Source organism: Poecilia formosa, unplaced genomic scaffold (genome assembly GCF_000485575.1).
Source record: "Poecilia formosa unplaced genomic scaffold, Poecilia_formosa-5.1.2 Scaffold91, whole genome shotgun sequence".
Lineage (NCBI taxonomy): Eukaryota > Metazoa > Chordata > Actinopteri > Cyprinodontiformes > Poeciliidae > Poecilia > Poecilia formosa.
The window spans coordinates 1,618,516-1,641,768 of NW_006800030.1; the positions used below are offsets into that span (position 1 = coordinate 1,618,516).

Here is a 23,253-nt window from a genome sequence, read left to right on the forward strand (position 1 = left end):
ACAGCACAGTTCAACATAGAACTGCTTCCTAATCCACATTTGACTTATTTCTGTTTTGTAAGACGTTGCATATGAAGTGAAATTACTTGTGAATAATTGCAGGGATGTTTTGGAGTGCTGTGTTGCTGGGGATGTACTCTTATCACATTCTCCATCAAATATTTCCTTGTACTCAGCTGCCATATTGCTTGGTGAAAAGTCATTTTCCCATAGTGCACCAGGTGCTACAGAAGGACACATCACCTGCTTGTTGGCTACATGTTGCAGCAGCTCTTGAAAGAGCCGTTTTCATCAGCATGTCCTGTCGCTGCAGCTCCACTTGAATGAAAACATAAGTTCATTTTCAGTGTTTTTCATAATAATGTGAATAGACTTCTACATTCTCACAGATATTTTGTAAGTACTTTGTAATTGTTTTCTTGTGCATAATGGCAGTTCTTGTCAGGTTCAGGGTGAAATTACTTTTTCACAGTGTGTCAAGTGGATTTGTTGCATGTACTAAAAGACATGCAACAACTACTTTTCCTTTTAAGTTGAAAAGCTCTTATTTAAAAAAAAATTGATTTTGTGTTTACTTAGGTCATTATTGTTTTATGATCTGAAAAATCTGGAAATGGCAAAAAGGCAAAAGCAGAAGGAATCTCTAAGAAGGGAAATACATTTTCATAAGACATAAAAGCACATGAACCTGAGATAAAATTTCCAGCTTTAAAAGCCTACATAAAACATAACATAAAGAGAAGCCAACATTAAATCATACAGCCTCTTGCTTTCTGGTCACCTCCATGCCGGCAATTACCGTTTGACTGAGGGCCGTCATTCCTTGACAATGCATGTTGTCAGGAAATGCCATGCAGTTCTTCTCCTATAAAAACTGCAAAGATGTAAATGAAAAAGTGTGAGTCTCTCGCCTGCTGCAACCAATGGTGCAGCACACACACTTCTGCTTTTTAGTGCATGCAACAGGCTGAAGAGCTGTCTCTGACTTTAAGTGCTGTTCATTAACAAATTACTGATGTTTGTGATATTTGATACATTTAATTACTCTTATTTAGAGCCTTGGAGAACTCATTTTTTCTGCTGTTAGTTAACTTTTTGTTTAGTGTAAACGCATTCATAGCTGTATGTATTTACAAAACACTGACTGAGTAGAGTAATTGCTTGTTATAAAACACTTCTGATTAGTATTTTTTGTAATAAGCTGCTTCTAAACATTATGCTTTTATTTGGGTCTTGTAATTTTTTATCGCATTAGTTGGATGTATTCAACCAGCAGTCTGTTAAAAACCAAAGTATAAAATGTTTTGCTTTTCTGTAGAAAATAGACCATATGTAGTGTTGTCATTTGATTCAAATGTGTGCTTTATTTTGTGTGTGTAAAGCATCCATAAATGTGCTGTACCTTGTTTTACTACTGTTTTCCCCCAAGTAGATCGCAGCAAGCTGTGACCAGGTGGGGAACCCCCCTATGCCAGCCCACCCTTCATTCTGACTCCACCCTCCCTAACCCTCCTTCCCCTGATCATACTACTGCTCAGATCAGCTCCATGAACTCAATGTAAAACTTGTTTTCCTGGAAAGCAGAGCTTTGGATTGAAACATGCCTCTGCTGACCAAAGTTGTTACAAAAGTTATTTTGTCAAACCACAAAAGCAATACAATGTGAGAGCATCATTTGAGAGGAAGAAATAGGAGTCCTGTTTACGCTTTTTGGAGTTTTGGTTCGAAGTTTGTTGAAGAGTTACAGCTACGATCTGACCTGAGAGGTTTGGAAGGTTGATACAACAACATCCCACAGAGTACTGTTCAATCCATTATTAAAAACGGAAATGAATACAAAGACATGGCTGTTCACCTAATCTGACAGGCAGGCAGGAAGAGCATTAATTTGAGAAACAGCCAAAAAACCCATGGTACCTCTGGAGGAGCTGCAGAGACCCACAGCTCAGGAGAGACAATCCATCAGCAGGACAACTATTAGTTTTGCATTCTGAGAATCTGGACTTTATTGCAACAGTTGTGTCATTTGATCTGTTGCTGTGCAGAATTAACTAGAGTGGTACCAAGTGAAGTAAGACAAATGTTAAGCTGAGATATTGTTCATATTTTCATTGCTTGTCGTGATGAAACAGGAACTTATTCTGAAACGTTGCTGATTCTCACCAGGACAAAAACACACAATCTGTCACATTTTTCATGTTTTTAAACCTAAAGTTTTGCATTCAGTTTGTTTTTGAAATTCATTAAAAATATTTATCATGTGATCAATCCTCATATTAAGAATCTACTACTACAAGAGATGTTAGTTCAGAAACATAATAACTGTACATTTCAGACCATATAAGAAGCTGCTAATGTTTAGTGTTTCGTGTGTTTATAAAGTGTCTTGCATTGTATGCTAAAATGTTTTTACCATCTGCTTCCCTTACATAGTTGATCTGAAAACATTTCACACTCCTCCACATTTCAAATTTCTCTAAGCTCTTTTTTAATTTCATATGTTTCAGAGCTGACTGTTATTTTGTTATTTAAAATAATTTTTTAAATGAATTAAATAATTTGATTAACTGTATCTAATTTATTTGTGATAAGTGTATAACAGACTCTGCTGTCCACAGGGGGACTAAAGGCAAAGACATCAGCACCATCAAGTCACTGAGGGTCCTCAGGGTTCTTAGGCCTCTCAAGACCATCAAACGTCTGCCAAAACTCAAGGTTCTAAAGTGTTTCTGTTTCATTACCTGTGCCTGCAGAAATATGTATGTGTATGAAATTCAGCAGTTTAGACCAAAATGTTCCCTCCTTAAAAGGGTTTTCATGTTCAAGCCCATAAATAAACTGCAGAAAATATATACACACACACAAACGCACACACATTTTAGACAATAGTAAAAATGGTTGTGTCTGTTAATATAGTGTATTTAAATATCTGGTTTAACTGTAAACCTTGTGTTCCTATTCTATGAGGTCATTAACAGACACAAAGACGCTGTTTGCTTTCAGCTGTTCTGTAAGTAGACTTTCAGGATGATGCAGACTTTAAACGTGTTTTCTTTGTCCCCAGGCCGTGTTTGACTGTGTGGTCAACTCTTTGAAGAACGTGCTGAACATCCTCATTGTTTACATCCTCTTCATGTTCATTTTTGCTGTTATTGCGGTTCAGCTCTTCAAGGGAAAATTTTTCTATTGCACTGATGAGTCCAAAGCCCTGGAGAAAGACTGCAAGTCAGTCTGATACACCTAAATGTTCTCATATCGTGCCAGACCCTTTACATTTGGTGTGTGTTTGCTTAACACGTGTCACCACTTTCTATCTTCCAGAGGACAATTTCTTGACTACGACAAAGAAACAGTGGCAGCAATGCCAAGAGAGTGGAAAAAATATGAATTCCATTATGACAATGTACTCTGGGCCTTCCTAACTCTCTTCACAGTCTCAACCGGGGAGGGCTGGCCAACGTAAGTGCAATTGATTTGTCTTCTTTAAGTTATACCGACCCCCAATATAACGTGTTGGAAGTAAAAACTAATTTTTCATTTTGCATTTAATGCAAAATTAAATGCAAGAGACTCAATTACACCTACTCTAACTGGAACGTTTTTTTTTTTTAAGTTTTAGACATATTTTGTTTGAATGATAATAACTACAAATAACATAAATCGCTCTTTTGGTAACTGATGCTGTCATGAAGCCAGAAGAATATAGTCAAATATAGGCAAAAGACAGAATCTCAAAAACGTCAAACTGATTTAAATTTTCTTTCACAATAATCCTGAATATCTTAAAAGTGCAATTAAGCATCCTTGACTAAAGAACCAACATCTGAAACCTGTCATTTTAGTTAGTGAAGTATTATCTTGATGCAAAATTTGAAAAAAATTATGAAAAGTGTCCAAAGTGTTCAATTTCCTTTAAGATGCTTGGCTTCACTTGCCTTATGTTAATAGAATAGCTTGTAAAATTCTCTTAATTACATGGCAGCCACAGTCAGGAGGTGTTTTACTGTGTCCTACCATTCTTTCTTTTCATAGTGTTCTGAAACACTCTGTTGATGCTACCTTTGAAGATCAAGGTCCCAGCCCTGGCTACCGCATAGAGATGTCCATCTTCTATGTGGTCTACTTTGTGGTCTTTCCATTTTTCTTTGTCAACATATTTGTTGCTTTGATTATTATCACTTTCCAAGAACAAGGAGACAAGGCCTTGTCTGAATGCAGTTTGGAAAAGAATGAGGTATGTTGTGAGTTTCTCTTATATGATCATGTCAAAGTTAGTTTCACCAATGCACACATTTGTATATAAGACATGTTCAGGAGTGCAGAAGGAGGAATGTGTCTGAAACTTTCCAAATAAAGTTTAAAAACATGAATGAGTCAAATTCAGGTAAAAATATTTAAACCTAATTCACTACAATACAACTAAATGTCCTTTTAAAGGTAATTTATAAAAGCACATCTTGCTAAAGGCTCCAACAGCATCAGTAAAGTCTCGCTCTGATTCAGCTATCCTGTAGGGGGTATGTAGGTGGGCAGGTAATCCAAGTCTAAAACCTCTGCTGACTAAAAACACAATGACAATGATCACACACACTGTCCAAGGTTAATATTTCAGGCTCACCAGCAAGCCCACCTCTGAATAAGGGTTTTGGAATGGCCCAGTCAAAGTCTGGAAATCAAACTGAGATACTTTTGCATGACATTATACTGACCACTCTAATATTTTCACAGTGATATACAAAATTCATTGCCACTTTTCATAAATGGCACAAAGCATTTGTTGATTTGTTAGGGAGAAACCCTGAGCATCCTCTTCATGACTGTTATACAACAACAGATTGAATTCAGTCAAAGTCCTTCTTAGATAATATGACTTCCATCAACATTTAATTTCCCTTTGGGATTATTGAAGTATTTCTGAATTTGAATTTGGACTGGCGACCTGTCCAGAGTGACCCCGCCTCTCGCCTGTTGACCGCTGGCAGTAGGGATTAGGGCATATGATAATGGATGGATGAATTTGAATTGAATTTGAATTACTTTTTCATATAGGGCGATATTCTCCTAATAAATCATTATTTAAAACTTGTTTTCCTCTTTTCTTTGTCTGTTCAAAAATGGTTATCTAAAACATTTCAGTTGACAAAGGGACAAAAACAGAAGAAATATGTAAGGAGGTAAATACTTTTACATAAAACTGGCCTTTGTCTATGTTGGCCAGTTCTATACCTTAGCAGTTGAAATCAGTTCAATCAGGGATGAATGTTTACTGTTCATACCTTGTGAGTTTGAACAAACCTGTGGAAAGATCAATATAAAGAGTGTTTTTGTGCTTTGCAGAGGGCTTGTATTGACTTTGCCATAAATGCAAAACCTTTGACACGCTACATGCCGGAGGACACACAGTCCTTCCAGTACAGGATGTGGAAGTTTGTCGTTTCAGCTCCATTTGAATACTCCATTATGATCATGATTGCTCTCAACACTGTGGTACTCATGATGAAGGTAAGGTGCATATTTTTTTCAATGTCGAGCTATGACAATCTGGAATAAGTTCATGGAGAAAAATATTTATGCTGCTCCCTCTGTCCTGCTTTCCCAGTTTCATGGAGCTCCGGACTTTTATGAAGCAATGCTGAAGTACCTGAACATAGTGTTCACCACTCTTTTCTCTCTGGAGTGCATTCTCAAGATCATCGCCTTTGGTCCCCTGGTGTGTATCTATTAAAGGTTGGCTCTCAGATTATTGGGAAATAATTTGAGCCTTATAATTTCCGCCTTTTGTTCCTCAGAACTACTTAAAAGATGCCTGGAATGTATTTGACTTTGTGACAGTTTTGGGGAGCATCACTGACATCCTGGTGACTGAAATCAAAGTAAGAACACAACTCTCCACATTCTCAGTGCCGCATGTCAACATTACAACACTGTATTCAGAGAACAACTTTACAACACCGGCCAGTGAAATGAACTAGATCTGTACATGAAGCTCTCTACAAAGACGGCACATTCGCAAAGACAGCTGTGTGACCAAAGAGAGCCTGACTGGTAAAGCAGAAGAGGAAGGGGATGTTTGTGTGGTGGCAGGAGGGATGCATAGAAACTTACTCTAAAATATGTTAGCTATTTAGTCTTTGGTTGAGCTCTATCTGACCTGCTTTCAGCGGTGGATTTACTCATTCCTCTTATGACACCAAATTCTTTATACTGATGATTAACACGTGTATTTGTTGAGTAGTATCAGTTGTTATTGTATGATATTCTCCTATCTGCTGCATCTTATGTCTCTCTCTCTTTCTATCTCTCTCTCTCTCATTTTCTTTCTCTTTTTATTTCACTGCCGTTTGGTTTGTCCACCAACCTCCTCCCACCACCACTTCTTCCAACGTTTGATGTTGATTGTTGTCACTGATGTTGCCATGACTTGATCCTGAACATGTCCAGACTACGGTGAGTGACTTTGTGATGCTGACTCTTTGCCAGCATAGTGTAGTACCTTTTCTCTCCAGCAATTTAATACTCAAGCTTAATGTTGACTTCTACTAGACCAAAGGTAGTAGCTGGTCTTTCATGCCCATCTCCAGTGTGGCCTGTGTCTTTCAGATTGTAGCTACCTGCAGTCCTTGTAGCTACCCTTCCAGAACAGCTTCAGGATAACAGCAGAGGGAAGAAGTCCCCTTTGTCAAAAAGAAGAAACTTGGCAAGAGTCAGCAATAATGTTGTAATAAGTTGTGTAGAGTGAGTTTTTTTTCTAAGTCTCATTATGACTCTGGTCAACACACCAACAGGCTCTCACAAAACTCCCCATCCACTCTATGGTAGAAATTTGATCAGTCATACAGATGAAGTTCCAGAAAAATGTTTTGAGCACACAACTTCATAGCTGCTGATCCCTCAAATGTTTTGACCAGTTTTGCTCAGAGTGTTTATAAAATTAAAGACATTGGATGTGCTTTTGTGTATTACAGGACAGACTATTGAATTTGAGCTTCCTGAGGCTCTTCAGAGCAGCTCGGCTCATCAAGCTGCTGAGGCAGGGCTACACCATCCGCATCCTGCTCTGGACTTTTGTCCAGTCTTTCAAGGTGCTCTCACATAACATAAGATGGTCAGACTTTATCCACATTGTACCTTGCAAACTACTTCCTGTTGTCACAAAGTCCTAAACAACAACTTCTTGCTAAGTCAAATCAAGATGGGATAATTCAGAGGGAACATGAATAACTGTGTGTTCTGCCTTTAGGCCCTGCCATATGTGTGCCTGCTTATTGCCATGCTGTTCTTCATTTACGCCATCATTGGGATGCAGGTTTGTGTAGCTGTTTTGCAGCGATCGATGAAGATTATTATTTTTTGGAAGTTATTCTGAGTGAAATATTGACATCTGACTTTTTCAAACATGATATTGTTAATACATTCTTGAGTGTTTCTGCTGCAGGTGTTTGGGAACATTGAGCTGAATGAAGACACAGCTATCAACCACCATAACAACTTCCGCACTTTTCTCCAGGCTCTTATGCTTCTGTTCAGGTAGAAAGCAGCCTAATGGGTTATCTTCTTACAGATCTATGAACAATCTTTTGTCTTCTAGACACATGAATGAAACAAAGATGTTAAAACTGTGATGTTAAAACTGAACATAACTTTCTCTAGATCATTAAGGGCTCATGTCACTGTTGTTGGTGGCTTCACCAATGCTAGTTTCACACTTTTAGACTGTAAATAGTTTGCAATGCTATAAAAAGTAATTCAGGCCTAGCAGACTTCATGGAGATATCATAAACTGAACTATTGTTAAATGGTTAATGAGAAGGAACACAAAGTTATTGAATAAAGTTGGGAAATTTTACAAGATTATGGACAAATATGTGATTTATAGAAAGTTCAAAACAACAATTATGATTATTCAATGAAACTAGGTTGATCTTGTTGATTATTTTGAGGTCAGCCTCCTTCTTTCAAAGATTAACCCTTCCCTGATAAAAAAATAAATAAAATACTGTTTCATCATCTGCCTTGTATGTTGGGCTATTAGAAGCACATCAAGTGAGGATCTAAACATAAAGAAATGTGAAACATTAATGCTCTGATCAGATTTGTATCCACATCCACACAGGCAACTCATCCACATGTCAATATTTCTCTATTATGTGTCCTCAACAGAAACAAATAGAAATCCAGAACTTACTTTGTTGTGAAGGTCTCCTTCTACTGAATACAACAAGCTTTATTTGAATTATATTTATTTGAATTATTTGAAAGGGACTTGCATTCAAGTAGTTATAAATCCTCAAACTTTGAGTCCTTTCACATCAGTGGTTCACTTCTTAAAACTCCCTCTTGTTGTATTGTGCATGTTTATCGGAATGGAGAATATGGAATGCACAGAGTTCTATGTGCATTATGGAATAACTTTTATAATGACATTACTGACTCATTTTTATGCTTAATGATCACCTGACTGGCTAGGGATGGAAGCTTAATGCTCTATACGTGGTCTATGATTACATTGCTCACAAGTGGTCAAATAAACACTTCATGCATTTACAATGCTGCCAAACATGGAATGAAATGAAGTATCAATATTATTGGGTCACTGCTGTGATGTGTTTTACTTTATTATCTTAGGCCAATTTAATGCCATCCACACTGAGTGATTGACTAGGCAGAGTAATTGAAAAGTAGCATGAGTTCAGATTTTTTAGCATGTCATCTCAGTGCAATATAAGATTAGAATGATTATCCTTTGAGATAGAATAAAAAAGGTCAGGATTAATTTTTTTTTAGTCTTTGTTTTGACACTTAGTTGAAAGAAAATGTACCAGTGCAGAGAAAATAAAATTCTAATAAAATAAATAAATAAATAAATAAATAAATAAATAAATTAAAAAAAAAAACATAATTTGGAAGCAAGTGTGATTGCTTCCTGGAAGCAATCACACAAGTCAGAGGTGAAGGTTATGATGTTGGTTAATCTTTGTCTCCCTGTGTTTTCCTTTTCTGGACATCAGGAGTGCAACTGGAGAAGCCTGGCATGAGATCATGTTGTCGTGTCTGAGTCATCGACCCTGTGATGAGCTGTCAGGGACTAGTGGGAAAGACTGTGGCAGTGATTTTGCCTACTTCTACTTTGTCTCCTTCATCTTCCTCTGCTCCTTCCTGGTCAGCATCTAACTGTCATCAATTTATCAAACAGTTCATTTGAACTTCTAGAGATGATACTAGTAGTAGTTGTTTTTTTTTTTAATCTTAGTGTTTTTAGATTTAGATTTATTTGTCAGGTTTGTGTTATTTAATATTTAGAGTTTAAGGGTGTTAAAAGATGAAATACTGACCTTGTTCAGTTTTGCAACAAATAACATGTCATTAAAGAGCATAAAATAATTAAAAGTAATTTAAATAAATCCAAATAAATAAATGTCATAACGTAAGCTTAACCATGTGTCTTGAATAAGCTTTAATAATAAGCTTTACAGGTAGTTTTTGGAGTTTGAAGTCTTTTGCTCTAGATTGAAAATGTCCATCTAATTTGATCCTGTTTGACTCCTCCTCCTCCTCTTCATCTTCCTCTTCCTTCTACTAACCAATTAACATTTCAGATCTATATGTTCTGTACATTTCTATGATCTTCAGCGTATATCAAAGTTATTTTCTTTCTGATAAACACACTCTGGTGAAGTTCTAAGATGTGACATTAGTGACCTAATCAATCCTCACAGCACAAAAATTGTTGCTGTGAGGATTTAAGTCCTTACAATCTGATAAGTATTTATCAAATTCGGAACAGTGAGTCTTCCTAATGCATAGTTACATAGCTTTACACTATGGTAATAATTTCATTTTCATCAAGGTGTCAATGTATATTTGTAAGTAAAATTTGTCTGTGATAATTGTTATGTCATTGTACAAGTTGATTACCACTGATTTGGTGTTACATTCACCAAGGGCACAACACATTTCAGGACACAAGGCAGGAATGAGGGTTCAAAAAATATATATATATTATTAAACTCTCTTGAACTTTACTTTTGGTTCAGCTGCTTTGATTTTCTGTGAAGAAAAAAAGGGAGAGTTAAATACCCTCAGTTCCCCGTGTCCCAAAAAAGAGAAAAACAAAACCCCCAAAATATTAACAGAAAGTTGGACTTGGTGATCCAATCAAAAAGAACAAAACGGTACAGCAGGGGGCCGACCCTCTACATGGCTGTCGAAGCCCCTGCTAGTACCAGACTAAAACAAAAAAGAATATACTGCCAAAGAAAGATCGAAAACAGGACAACTGGTCCCACCAGGCCAAAATCACAACGAAAAAGCAAACAAACAAAGGCTAACAGAAACTACCGCATAGCAGGCTGGAGACGTCAGCTGCGTCCTACAGCGACTGGAGATGTGCGCGCACCGCATCAGGACACATCCTCTGTGGTGGTGGAGTGAGTGGAAGGGCAGGGTCTCAAACATGTCGAAACCCATCGTATTTATAGGCAGACCAACAGTGCCACAAATAAAAGTAATCAAATTAATTACCAAAAATAAGAAATTATCCAAACTCCAGAATATATTAACAAAAAGTCATTCTACTACAGTCTATACAAAACAATCTAGAAAAAAATAGACAAAAATAATTATAATGTGCCTGAAGCACATAACAGTTAGTAAACAGTTTTGACTATCAAAGCTTTTTCAGAGATTAGCCTTTGTTGGAGACATAAGGGAGACAAAGACTAAATCAGATCTTCAGGTCTGGTGATGCTTACAGAGGCTTAATCTAACAAGAATTTCCTTTTAATCAACATTCATGGCAGTAGTTTTGAAATTACTGCAACCAGAAGTGTTTTGAGCAGTGCTGTGTGTGTGTGTGTGTTCCAGATGCTGAATCTCTTTGTGGCTGTTATAATGGATAACTTTGAGTACCTCACCAGAGACTCCTCCATCCTGGGGCCTCATCATCTTGATGAATTCATTCGAGTTTGGGCCGAGTATGACCCAGCTGCTTGGTATGTTATTGGCTTCTTCTGATATGCAGCACATAGTTTTCTCAGTATAAGTGGAGAGAATCACCCTAATCTCATTTCTCATCTCTATTGGTGGCAATGGGGTCTATTGAAGCTCCATTCTCAGTCCTCGTTCCTCATTGTATGCAATGAGCCCACTGATGACTGATTAAGTTGAAGGTATCCTGAACGTTATGTATGTGCTTGTTCTTTTCCGCAGCGGACGGATTTCCTATATGGATATGTACAATTTGTTGCGCGTTATCTCACCCCCCCTTGGCTTAGGGAAGAACTGCCCTAATAGGGTAGCATACAAGGTTTGCAAATACCGGACATTTTCATCACTAGGGTGCTTTGTGTACCTCTATGCCAAGAGACTTTTAATTGAATGGCTGTGCACCAATGAAATCACCTTTATACTAGCACTCACCTCTTCAAACTGTCTGGCTTTGATTGATGATGCCGAAGAGGAAACAAAGCTTTCATAGCTGTGGCATTGTCTCAACATGCCGCCTGCCAGCTTTCTTGTCTGTAAACTTTTATGTATTAGAATTGTTTTCTTTTTAACCATGCCACATAGGTAAATCCTGAAAGTCTTCATTGGTGAAACCAATCATTTCTTTTCAAATCAGAGACCTTTTGAAGAAGCTTTATGGAGGTGTTTTAGGAAACCATATCCATGATGAAAACAACATTAGAAACAGAACAAGTCAGGCTGGCACTGAAACCTTTGTCTCCATGCACCCTGATTGAAGTACCAGTGGAATGTCTGCAAGCATGCCAGAGCAGACATTCTCAATACAATGCTATCATTTCTCTTCCAACCCATCAGCATCCTGCGTGTTGGGTTGACCCATTCATCCCTCTTCTCTCCTCCCCCTTCCTTCTCTGACCAGACTCACTCTTTGCCATTCCATGTTTCCTCTCAGGAACCCTGAGTTCTACAGTGATGCATCCGTGTGCCCCAACACAGTGGCCAAGGATGGCATCCACCCTACATCTCACTTGAGGAAATCTATTGACAACAGATTTCTGTTTCTCCTCTCCATTGTTCTCCTGTTGATTTTTCTTCCCGATCCTTCTCTGTTTGCATTCTGTTATTTTTTTCCCCCAACCCTGTGAAGTGGCCGTATCAAGTACTCCGATATGTATCAGATGCTGCTACACATGCCCCCACCCTTAGGTTTGGGAAAGAAATGTCCACCAAGAGTCGCCTACAAGGTAGACCCTACTCTCTTTCCACGTTTTTCCCTGTGCAAAAACAGCGTTTCTCCCAGTGACGTGCTCTGCAGTGCTCCATGTTTGTTCTTTGTTTTGCTACTGTGCTAATACCTTTTTGGTGTAAGCCCCAGTCTTTTGTTCCCTGTCTTTACTGTTTTGTTCAGCTAGCTGCCTGTGTGAGCTGATGTTGTTCAGTAGTGGTTTAACTAAGCGAACTCCAGTTACAGTATTTCTAATGTTTATGGTAAACATTTGCTCCAGTAGGTGAATATTGTATTTAGATGGACTACTGTAGGTTTTGTTTGTGTGTGTGTGTCCACATGTGTATGTTCAGTTAGGCTGTTTGTGTGTGTGTGTGTGTGTGTGTGTGTGTGTGTGTGCTGTTTGTCTGGGCTCTTTTACACTCTTTGTGGTTCTGTCTTTCTACTCATTCCCTTCCATTGTTTTGCTCCTTTTGTTTTTTATTTCTTTCTAATGATAATACACCGCTAAATTAAATTAGGTTTCTATCTGGATATTACATTTAGGCAAAGGAACCCCAAGTTAGACTGTATCTGAACCCAAATGCATTTGTCTTTATTTACAGTAGGTATTTCCAGTACAGCTCTGTTAGCGCTGCTTGTCTTTGATGTTTCTCCCAGCGTCTATAGATCTGTGTCCAGTTCAACAACAGCTGTGCTGCTTAGAGTCCAGTGTGGTGGTATCAGCAACACTGGACCTCCATGGGTCCAGTTGGATCGGTGATGTTCCGCAGGCAGTCTAGCTCCTGTTAGCATCTGAAAGAGCGTCCAGCTCTGCCTGTCTCAGCACGGCATTTATTTTGTAGCTCATTAAGGTAACATCACCTGTTAGAGCCTTTGTCAGTTCTGCTGGTATAAATGACTCAAAGTGTTCTGGAGAAATGTCCAGGGAACAGATTAAGTCCTTAGTTGTTTTCCGCTACGGCTCTCACACTGCGCTCTCCTTTCTTTCATGTGGGAAATTCACCAGATTCTCCTCAATTTTTATTTATTTATTTTTTTTAAATTACACTCAATAGTGACAGAGTGTGGCATTATCTAAAATTACACCAGTCAAATGCAGTATGATAAACAACTACTCTGGTAAAGTTAGCCTTCCTGTGTTTACTCTAGATTGCAGTACAAAATGGTCCCTTATGCGTCATCAACCCATCGGTGAAAAGATGGCGACCTCCGTGGGTGAAAAATATTTAAAAAAGATGTACATTTTGAAGTAATTGTGAGTTTGTCATATCATAAACAGCATTTTTTTAGGTAATAGGAATATTGCAACATATTTAGGTCATCATGTTCAACTAATCCTGGATCTTTTTAACAGCTGTTTCCAATATTTACAAGAGTAAAACCAAATAATGCCATGTCTCTACATGCCAGGCAGTTTGGTCACATAATGTAGATTTTTATATTTTCCCAAACAAAGACTGATGATCTAGAAGTTTCTCATTCTGTGTGTTGTACTGTTGATGTAAAATCTCTGGAAATATTGATTTTGGTGAGCTCGTGCTCTAAGGTCCTTTGTAATATCTGGACTCTGGAAGGTGTGTGCTACCTGGCCAGCAGGAAAGAGGCTGGCTGTTAAACACCCAACACCTCCCATTATGGCTCTAAGAACAGTAATCTCTCAGTGAAGGAGGATGGCAATGTCAGCATATAGCTGAGCAAATGGTTTTCCTTCACATGGTTTGTTGTGATGGTGAAATCTGGATTTGAACCCAGTATACATACTCTAAGGCAGGGTTATTCTAGACGTCTATTTACAAGAATATTCTCAGCTTCCAATGTGAGGCGTATTTTTTCTTGAGTTTTCACAGTTGGCAACAGGATATGGTCCTGTTTTTTCATGTATTGCTGGGTGAGTGCTTCCTCCCTGTCTAATTTATTGAGGAGTAGTCCTACATTTTGCCTGAGCATAGATGGGATAAAGGAGCTGTCTCTTCTCCCTGAATCTTTTTTTTTTTTTAGTATACAGGGAACACACTGTCTTTCATGCAGAGCTGGAAACTAGATTAAGAAATCAGAACCATGGCTGCCCATGAAAAAGTTTAAAATGGACGTGTTGTATAGTAGTTTAAATGTTTAAGGAGTCAGAAAAAAGTAGAAACTGACTTATCAGGCTGTCCCTCAGTGTGCCAACTTATAATTTATTGATTCTGTTTTGCTTTTTCCCCCCTCCTCACTGCAGCAACAGCCACCAATTTAAGTAAGCTTATGATATTGTTTCTGTTGGGATAGAAGTAACTAGTGACAGTGGTCTCTGTTGTTTGATTTTCATCTCACATATTGTTTCACACTATTATTATTTTTGAACAATTAAAAAAATCCAGGTTGAAATTGTGCTGACTCCAGGTTTTAACTTTTGTTAAATTTCGGCATTAATACTCGCTACTAACTGCTTATTATTAATAATCTTTTGACTTCTGACTGTAAAAGTCAAGAAAGCATCCTTTGCCCATTTGTACATGTGTTCCCCTCCATCTACCTAAAAAAAAAGCTCTTCCTGATCTATGTTTTATTAAAAAGGTTGAATACTGTATTGTTTTCTAAACTTTCATTTCATTATTTTCCCATTATTCTTTTAGCGTGCCTGTGTAATGGGCATGGACATGGTTGATATTTTCAACTCTATTCTAAATCAGGAAAAATTATTGGCTACATTGTGGAGCTTTGAGTTTAAATAAATAATCTAATAACATCTTTATGGACATCACAAGAGCATAACTGAGGTACCTGACACCCTTCACAGCAAATTTGTATTCAAACTTGTCATTCTGTAACTCCTATTCTTTGAAATCTTCTCTGTGCTTGGTGATCTTCTGATCATGTGTATGTGTCTGCGTGCGTGCGTGCGTGCGTGTGTGTGTGTGTGTGTGTGTGTATGTATGTGTGTGTGCGTGTGCATGCGTGTGTGTGTGCATTGGACCCTCAGCTCGTCATTCCCGCCTCATTCTCTGGTCTTCTCCTTCTCTCTGCCACTGTTAGAACATGTAGATGAATGCTTTTTTGTGTTCGGGGGAGCTCAACTCTTACAACTATAATGTCTGTTTTCTGCATCTAGTGATGCCACTAGTGTTGTATAAAACTACCTCTGAATCTCTCTGCTAAGGCTGACCCAGCTTGGTGGAATGGACACTGTTTACTGGTAGCTGCCACTTTACATCTGCAGCATGTTCAGTCTCTTCAACTCCTTAGTTGTTGATTGCTAGGGTGGTAAGCACAGAGTCGAGCTCCTGCAACTGTCCAGGCACCTTCATGGTTATGCGTTACATGCCTTCTCTCACCTTTTTTTTGGTCAATGTCGGTCTTGCACCAGTGCACTTCGACTTGCAAAATAGTGCATAATGTAGCCAATAGCAATGAATGTGAATGTCTAGTTTGTCTTTACATTTACATGGAGAAGACTTTTTGTGTGCTAAGTTGAGTCTGGGTGAAATTGTATAATTACAAAAAAAATAAATAAATAAATAAAAAGAATAGCAATAGTAGTAATAAAATCTGTCAATAAATAATAAAGACTCAGTTACAGTAGCACACAGATTGATTTCTCTGAGTGGATTGGATATTTTGATGTGGAAGTTTTATCACGTCATAATGTTACTTCTGTCACCTGATTGTCTGCACAGCGTCTTGTCAAGATGAACATGCCCATCGCTGATGACAACACAGTTCACTTTACCTCCACTCTGATGGGCCTGATTCGCACTGCGCTGGAGATCAAGTTGGCCTCAGGTCAGATAAACTCAAACATCTATACAAAAAGTGCCACCAACAACAAGGTGTTATATAAAATGAGCTATAAACGACACTAAAGCACTGCCTTAAAACTGAACGGCAGTGATCGGTGATCGGCAGTGATCAGCCCTCATGGGTGATCAGAATCGGTAGCAAGAAACCTGATCAGAGCATCCTTAGATATTACATATCATTAAAGCCTGGTGAACTAGATGTTTTAGTAGTTCCTTGCCTTTAATAGTGTCTACCATTTGTTCTTAATAGAATAGGTTTGTTATTTTTATTCTCATTTCCTTTGTTCATTTAGAAGGTTGAATTCTATATTTATTTTTGATTTCCAGGTATGGTCCTGCAGCGATTAATGGATGCTGAGTTAAGGAAAGAAATGTCCACAGTTTGGCCGAGCCTCTCACAGAAGACCATGGATTTGTTGGTGACGCCACACAAACGTAAGTAACCTGCTTCATTTTTAACTATCAAGTTCAGCTCTGACCTGTAAATAACCATTTTATCTAAAGCATTGCTTCACAATGTGAGAGCATGCATACTCTTGTTTATGTGCACAATTATGCAGAGATGACAAAGCAATTGGATATTGACGTTTTCTGTGCAGTACTGCATAAAAACACTTAAAATATGTATGTAATAATGAATGTGTTGCCTTCACTGCTGGCTAAGATTAAATATGGTCTGAACATCTTTCAAGAGGGAACACAGATATACTGCAGCAATATAGGAAAGCTTCACTTCAAAGAAACAATGGTGATTGTTTATGTCCCACAACAAGCTTTGATTATTGACTTTAACCCTTAAACTAGCTCTCCTCAGTATCTAGTTCACATATTTATTTTTTTTTAAATAAAGGACAGATTGGGTAGAGGAATATAACTGATTAGAACTCCTGAATTGGAAACAAGATTTTAGGTAAAAGTTTATCAGGCACCTGGGAGAAAAGGCTCATTGAGTTGTCAGGTTGGGACTGAGTGTAGAGGATAAGTTGATAGGAAAGCTATCAACTTTCCTATCAAGTTGATAGAGGATAAGTTGATAGTTTCAGTGAAGATGATATTGATCATGATCATTGATCATCAGTGGGTATAGACAATTGATAGCTGGATGGACTGATGATGGGAAGTGGAAATCAAAATTTTCTTCAAATTTTCTTAAGATTCAGCAAATTTATGCAATAAGCATACTGTAACTTGTTGTTTTTTTCTGGAGATTTTCCGCTAATAAATCTGTTTTTCATCTGAACTGCACCGTAGTGGTGATGGTGGTAGGAGGTAGGAGTTTGTCACGCAAACTACTATTCAGTTCCTGCTCCATCTGTCGTTTTGTCGACAAAGACAGATTGGCAAGACATTTCACCTGCCTTGCCTGATGGGGTGACCTGCCGGTGGTGTAAGTGCATGGCAGCCTCGACACAGACTGCCGCAGGGCAGGAGTGGCTACTAACCAGTAGCTTGCCATCATCAGTGTGTGAATGTGTGTGTTGTAATTGGTGAATGGCTGAGTGTAGTGTAAAGGACTTTGGGGTCCTCTGGACTTGTTAAAGCAATGCACAAGTACAAGTCATTTACTATTTGTGCTAAACAAAGAAAGGTTTGAAGTGATTGATCAGAGTTCACATCATTATTAAAATACACTTTACATTAAATGTATTCAGGGAGGTCTAATCCTTATGTCTGATTGCTTAATAGGTGCTCACAGCTCGTTTTGGAATATTCATGTTTCCTGTCAATCTGTTGACAATTTAAGATCTGCAAGAATATTATTATATTTTTATTTTAGATTTTTTACAGATAATTCATTTATAAATTTTTTTTTCAACCTGAATTGCATCTAAAGAAAATCAGTTCAAACAAGTCAATTTCTCCCTAAAAATAGACCAAACAACCACCTTTCACAACTGTTGTCAAATCAGAAGATGTGCTTCTTATTTCTTTTCTCCTCACTTCCTCAGCCAATGAGCTAACGGTAGGAAAGGTTTACGGAGCACTGATGATCTGGATGTTGCTTTAGCTACCTGCTATTTATAAGTAATATTCATTTCATACAGTGCTTACAAAGATGCATTTACTTCAGTTTAGCTGTAATACGTATTCTTACTGAAAAATCTATTTTAATAACTCGCTATGAACATAACAAAAAGCTTTATTTCCTGAACCATTAATTAAATGTGCTAAGATCAAAAAGAGAAGCACTAGGTCTTTAGAATTGCCTCTTTTTTCTCTTCTTACATTATTTCTTTTCTCCTCACTTCCTCAGCCAATGAGCTAACGGTAGGAAAGGTTTACGCAGCACTGATGATCTTTGACTACTTGAAACAGAATCGAGCGAGGAGGCTGCAGCAGATGGCCAACTCTGACCCCCAGGTAAAATGTCTGCGCAACTTCCACACTTATTAGACACACACACACACACACACACACACACACAAAAACACAGAAATGCACACACAAATGCACTGAAGCATGTTTACATTGGATGCTACAATATAAACCTGAGTGCATGTGCCCTCATGTCCTCAGTACTTGTGTTTCCATAGGCTGCTCATTGGGTTTTTACAAAAGAATATTTGACATTTCTAAAGCACAAAACAACCTTGAATACTTCAAACTAGACAGGAAGTGAACTTGCACATTCACAGATGCATGTTTGTTTCTGGATTCACAAGTTATCACACACAATGTCTGAATGCATGACTCTAAAGACAATATTCTACCCCCAGTGTCCACTTTTAGGTGACACAAAGGAACATTGTTTTCCCTGGGTCCACGAATATTTTGCCTGCTGCTTCTGAATGTCCTCAGCATGTCGCCATCCATTTCTCCTCCACAGTGCAAGGTCGAAGCTCTGTTTAAGCCATTGCTGCCTCTGACTCACATGCAGGGCTCACCCAGTGCTCCTCAATCTCAGCAAAGCCTGGAGTCATTTCGTCAAGTGGTCAGCTCTAACTCCATCAACAATGGAGGGATGCTGTAAGTTCCACACCTCACAGTTCTCACAGTTCCTTTCTAAAAACTTGCATCAGTTGGTTAAATAAATACATGTTAACACAATAAATGTGCATTTTCTGTCTAGATATGGTGGGAACCTCAAATTCTTTTGGAATATATTTTGCGAATAATTTCTAAAATGTAATTTGATTTGAAGCTGTGGCCGTTATATCGTTCAGGCCAGGTTATGACCCCAGAAATAAATCAGTACCTTCCACTGGGATGGAGAGGCCCACCGAGGGGGTCTATCCCAAACCAAAGAGAACCATATCCAAAGGCCCATCAGTGGACACATCAAACGTTGTCAATCAGGTAATGCAGAGACAAACGTGCAGCCATCGGGCTAATCCCATTATGCAACATATAACAACATGCATGTCCTAAAGAGTCTATAAAAACAATAAACCATAACAAACCTGGTTCCCTTACACATAGCTACATTTAGTAAATACAAGGCACAGCCTTTTTCAGTTTTAGGTTTTAATGTGTCGGACCATAATAAAAATATATTTAGTTTTTAGCAAGTTCTAGAATGACCTACAAAAACACACACTACACTTTATTTGTAGAGATATCATTTCTATTAAAAATAGTGATTTATAAAGCTGCGATGCTGCACTCCTATTATCTTATTTAGATACTAGCAGATTGTCCTACATTGATATCATTTGTAAAATGACAGAGTTTTCTTAAACTCTAATGATTATATCCCTAAAGCTTTCCATCTTATAAAAAAGAAGTGTTGATGCAGGAAGTAACATGGAACTTATTGTATGTCCAGGAGTCAGTAGGGCTGAACAGTGTCAGCAGCACAGTCCCAGTCCCAGGCCCTGGTCCAGGTCTGGAGAGCCAGGGCAGGGCTGCTTCAATGCCTCGGCTCAACGTGGAGCTCCAGGTAACAGCTCTTCCTCATGTTCTCAACTGCAGTGAATGTGTGTAGATATACTCCAGCGGTATTATGATTTGAGCTTACAGTATTCTGTCTCATGTTTGATTAAATACGCTCCTAAATTCACTATTTAGGAGCTGATTATTTAGTTATTCAGCTTTTGTTTAAACTCATTGCAAACCAGGTTAGATTAACTCTTGTTTTGGGAAATAAATGGGATTCTTGGGGCAGTCAGCTTTTCTGGGCTTTAGGAGAACAACATTAAATGCAGGGTCTGATACTAGATGTGAAATAGGGGTTAGACGACTTCAACATGATAAGAGTCAAGTTGACTAGTCGCTGTTACATCATAGAACAGCGACTATGATGAACATAGTCGCTGTTACATCATAGCGATGATGTAAAGCTTACAGGCTGATATAAAGCCTGTAAGCTTTATATCAGCTTACAGGCTTTATTCATAGCAAATATGAACAAAAGACATCAGTTGGTACTGATGACTGGATAACTGCATATATAGGAGTCAAATTATTACGTTTACCACAATCGTTCATGTTAACATCATGAACTTATTGGGGCCTGCCATAGCAATTCATTGGCATAGAAATGCTAATGTTAGCCTTAGCATGTTGGCTAATTTTAGCTTATACACTAATGTTTGCATTCTGAATGGAGTAAGCCCATGTTAGTCAACATGCTTTTGATTCTCCATATACTATTGACTACATTGTTAGCATTATTGCTAATTTTTAGAATCAGGTCGGTGGGTTACAACCAACGGGCACACTTTGGGCCCGTTTAAAGGTTCTAGTTATGAACTGATCCTGATCTGTTTATGCAAGCAGGTGGGACAGCCCCATAAAAACTTACATTATTACACTCATGGAAATGTATTTCTTACTGTAAAATGTGCTTTCAAACAATTTCAAAACATTAGCTTACCATCTTTCCTACAAAACCTCAGAAGAAGAGTTACCAAAGCAGTGCAGAAAAAGAGCAGCTCTGACAGACACTATACAGTATTTCAGCACTGTTCAGGAGTACCAACTCTTTACGACCTTCTGTTCTATCATTCAAACTGGTGAACAGAATCCTTCTGAAGCCAAAACATCTAACTGAAACACACAAGGATTTGCATTTAGTCCAAAAATATAGAGTAAAGTCTTTAAAACAACCCCAGATCTCCCGTTCTTATCCTTTGGTCTTCTGTTCTAGCAGGGCTCGTCTATGTATCTATGTTTTTATATACATAGATATATACATACATAAGAAGTTATCATGGTGTCTGTGGTACAAGATAATCACTAACATCATTCAACTTGCATGAAGCCATATTTGGACTTCCTCTCTATTCCTGCAGTCATATCTCGTTTCAACTCCCTCAAACTGCAGCATTTGCATTATCATGTTGAGGGGAACATTCACAGCAGTCCGATTGTAATATCTGTCCACTGTGGGCTGACCTCTGCCTCCGTCATATGAATGCTGGATTTCAACGTTGAGATCAGACAAACTGGAAATGTTTGCTCCTGATAAACTGCCATATTGGGGACCAATGACATGCAGAAGTTTGTTCAACACACAGACGTTTGTGTGCAATCTAAAATGTTTGTGTCTGTTTTAGAAATATTTTTCTTTTTTCTCTCCTTTTTTCATCATCTCAGTTTTTTCTAGCTTTATTTGTCATGAAACCTGATCTCAATGAACAAGCAGGCCTCTGAACCTTTTTTTGGATGACATGCTGAATATTTGACCACATCTTAACACATTAACCTGTCCTTGAAGCCTCTCTATGTTTCAGTTGGCATGCGAACAGTTGACGTGTTCTTCAAACTCAGGCTGAAACATCCATAGAAATATAAGAAGCAGCTCATTCCTGAGCATTGTTGATTGATTTGTGCCTTTAAAGTGCTCTCTGCAGTTCAAGTATGGAGCGCTGTTGTTTGGCCTGCTTTCACAGCAGAGAAGTGTACAATAACGTGATTAAACCCTGGCCAGCTGCCAGCCATTGGTTCAGTGACGCTTTCCTCCGACTGCCTACTGAATAGCTGATCTAAATGGATCTGGACTCAACATTCACTGAATGGTAATTGGGTTACAGACAGAGGGAAATCTGCAGTGAAGGATTAATGAAAGGATGGAAGATATCAGAGCATGCTGACCTGCTGTCTTCGTTTTCTCACCTTTTGGAACGAAGGCCAGGAAATCCTTCAGCCAATTCAATTAAAGTTGGCCTTTTGGAAGCAGCCTGCTGGACTGTGATGGGAACTCTAGAGTGCAGCCAGAGTCATGGGTCCCCACAGCAGTCATTTACAATGTCCTGTCTTTATTTTTTCTTTTTTTTAATTTGTGCTCAACTTGTTCAAATCCTGTTATAACCTCTGCTATGACCTCTAGTGTTATCTACGATTTTTTTCTGCAGTGACAGTGTTTGTTTGTCCTTTTCTCAAAAAACGTTCTTATTGTGGAGTTTTATCACCTTTTACGACCAGCACATGCTAAGGTGCATTTTATTTAGCAGGAGATGTACAGGATGCCCATTGTAGGCTAACACCTGACTTTGTTTTCTGAAGGTCATCTTATAGATGCAGATCAGATGTCTGTTTTGTACATCTCAGTTATAGTCTGTTATGGTTAGTTACATGTTTCAGTTTACACAGCTTTAATAGTTGTGTTCACAGAGTGTTAGTAAATTATTATAAAATATTAAACCGAAATATTCTAAGTAGTTTAATGTTGATGATTATAGGTTCCAGTTACTAAAAGCCCAAAATTTGACAAAACTAAGTTTGTGATAACTTGAATACTAAATAAAAAATAATACAAGTTCAGAAAACTGTAAAACAGCTGAAACACTGGGTGCCTTTAAATCTCAACTTAAAACCCACCTGTTTAGAGTTGCTTATGGTTAAATTAGGATTAGAGTGTGGGTTTTGATGTCTTCAATGTATTTGATGGTTTTTTTTTAATGTTTTTATCTTTTCTTTTTATCTTTTTATTACTTTCTTTTTATTTCTCTTTCTCACTGTTTGCGTCACATGTTTTTATTTTAATTATGTAAAGCACTTTGAAATGCCTTGATGCTGAAATGTGCTATACAAATAAAATTTGATTTGATTTGATTTATTCCAGAAATATCAGTCTACAGATGACATCCATGTAGTATGTTGACATGACGTTTATTTCTTTTCTCTGTTTTGTATTGTAGAAACCTTTCATTTTCTTAATCATATTTAGTTTTCTCATGAACTAATTTTTAGGATGGCATTAGCTGTAAGCCAGGCTGCACAGTGGCACAGTTGGTAGAGCTGATGCCTTGCAACAAAAAGGTTCTGGGTTTGATTCCTAGCCTGGAGTTTTTCTGCATGGAGTTTGCATGTTCTCCCTGTGCATGTGTGGGTTTTCTC

General features: G+C 38.1%; 1 protein-coding gene across 17 annotated transcripts in view; it reads left to right on the forward strand.

Annotated features, from left to right (window-relative positions):
* The window catches only part of cacna1ba (calcium channel, voltage-dependent, N type, alpha 1B subunit, a), a 70,964-nt gene that overhangs the window by 40,109 nt on the left and 7,602 nt on the right, over positions 1–23,253 (forward strand). For 5 of the 17 annotated variants that reach the window (XM_016674139.1, XM_016674145.1, XM_016674141.1 and 2 more), the window contains 21 exons: positions 1,433–1,453; positions 2,619–2,715; positions 3,065–3,225; positions 3,322–3,459; positions 4,033–4,234; positions 5,338–5,502; positions 5,600–5,710; positions 5,790–5,873; positions 6,442–6,447; positions 6,966–7,082; positions 7,241–7,306; positions 7,436–7,527; positions 9,009–9,159; positions 10,864–10,991; positions 12,113–12,209; positions 15,850–15,955; positions 16,300–16,407; positions 18,227–18,333; positions 18,800–18,939; positions 19,137–19,269; positions 19,739–19,852. In XM_016674139.1, coding sequence (XP_016529625.1) covers positions 1,433–1,453; positions 2,619–2,715; positions 3,065–3,225; positions 3,322–3,459; positions 4,033–4,234; positions 5,338–5,502; positions 5,600–5,710; positions 5,790–5,873; positions 6,442–6,447; positions 6,966–7,082; positions 7,241–7,306; positions 7,436–7,527; positions 9,009–9,159; positions 10,864–10,991; positions 12,113–12,209; positions 15,850–15,955; positions 16,300–16,407; positions 18,227–18,333; positions 18,800–18,939; positions 19,137–19,269; positions 19,739–19,852 — 2,344 coding nt within the window. Of the gene's footprint in view, positions 1–1,432; positions 1,454–2,618; positions 2,716–3,064; positions 3,226–3,321; positions 3,460–4,032; positions 4,235–5,337; positions 5,503–5,599; positions 5,711–5,789; positions 5,874–6,441; positions 6,448–6,965; positions 7,083–7,240; positions 7,307–7,435; positions 7,528–9,008; positions 9,160–10,863; positions 10,992–11,208; positions 11,306–12,112; positions 12,210–14,411; positions 14,430–15,849; positions 15,956–16,299; positions 16,408–18,226; positions 18,334–18,799; positions 18,940–19,136; positions 19,270–19,738; positions 19,853–23,253 lie in introns of those variants that run through there. The other 12 variants (XM_016674142.1, XM_016674144.1, XM_016674153.1 and 9 more) reach the window with 6 other exon arrangements.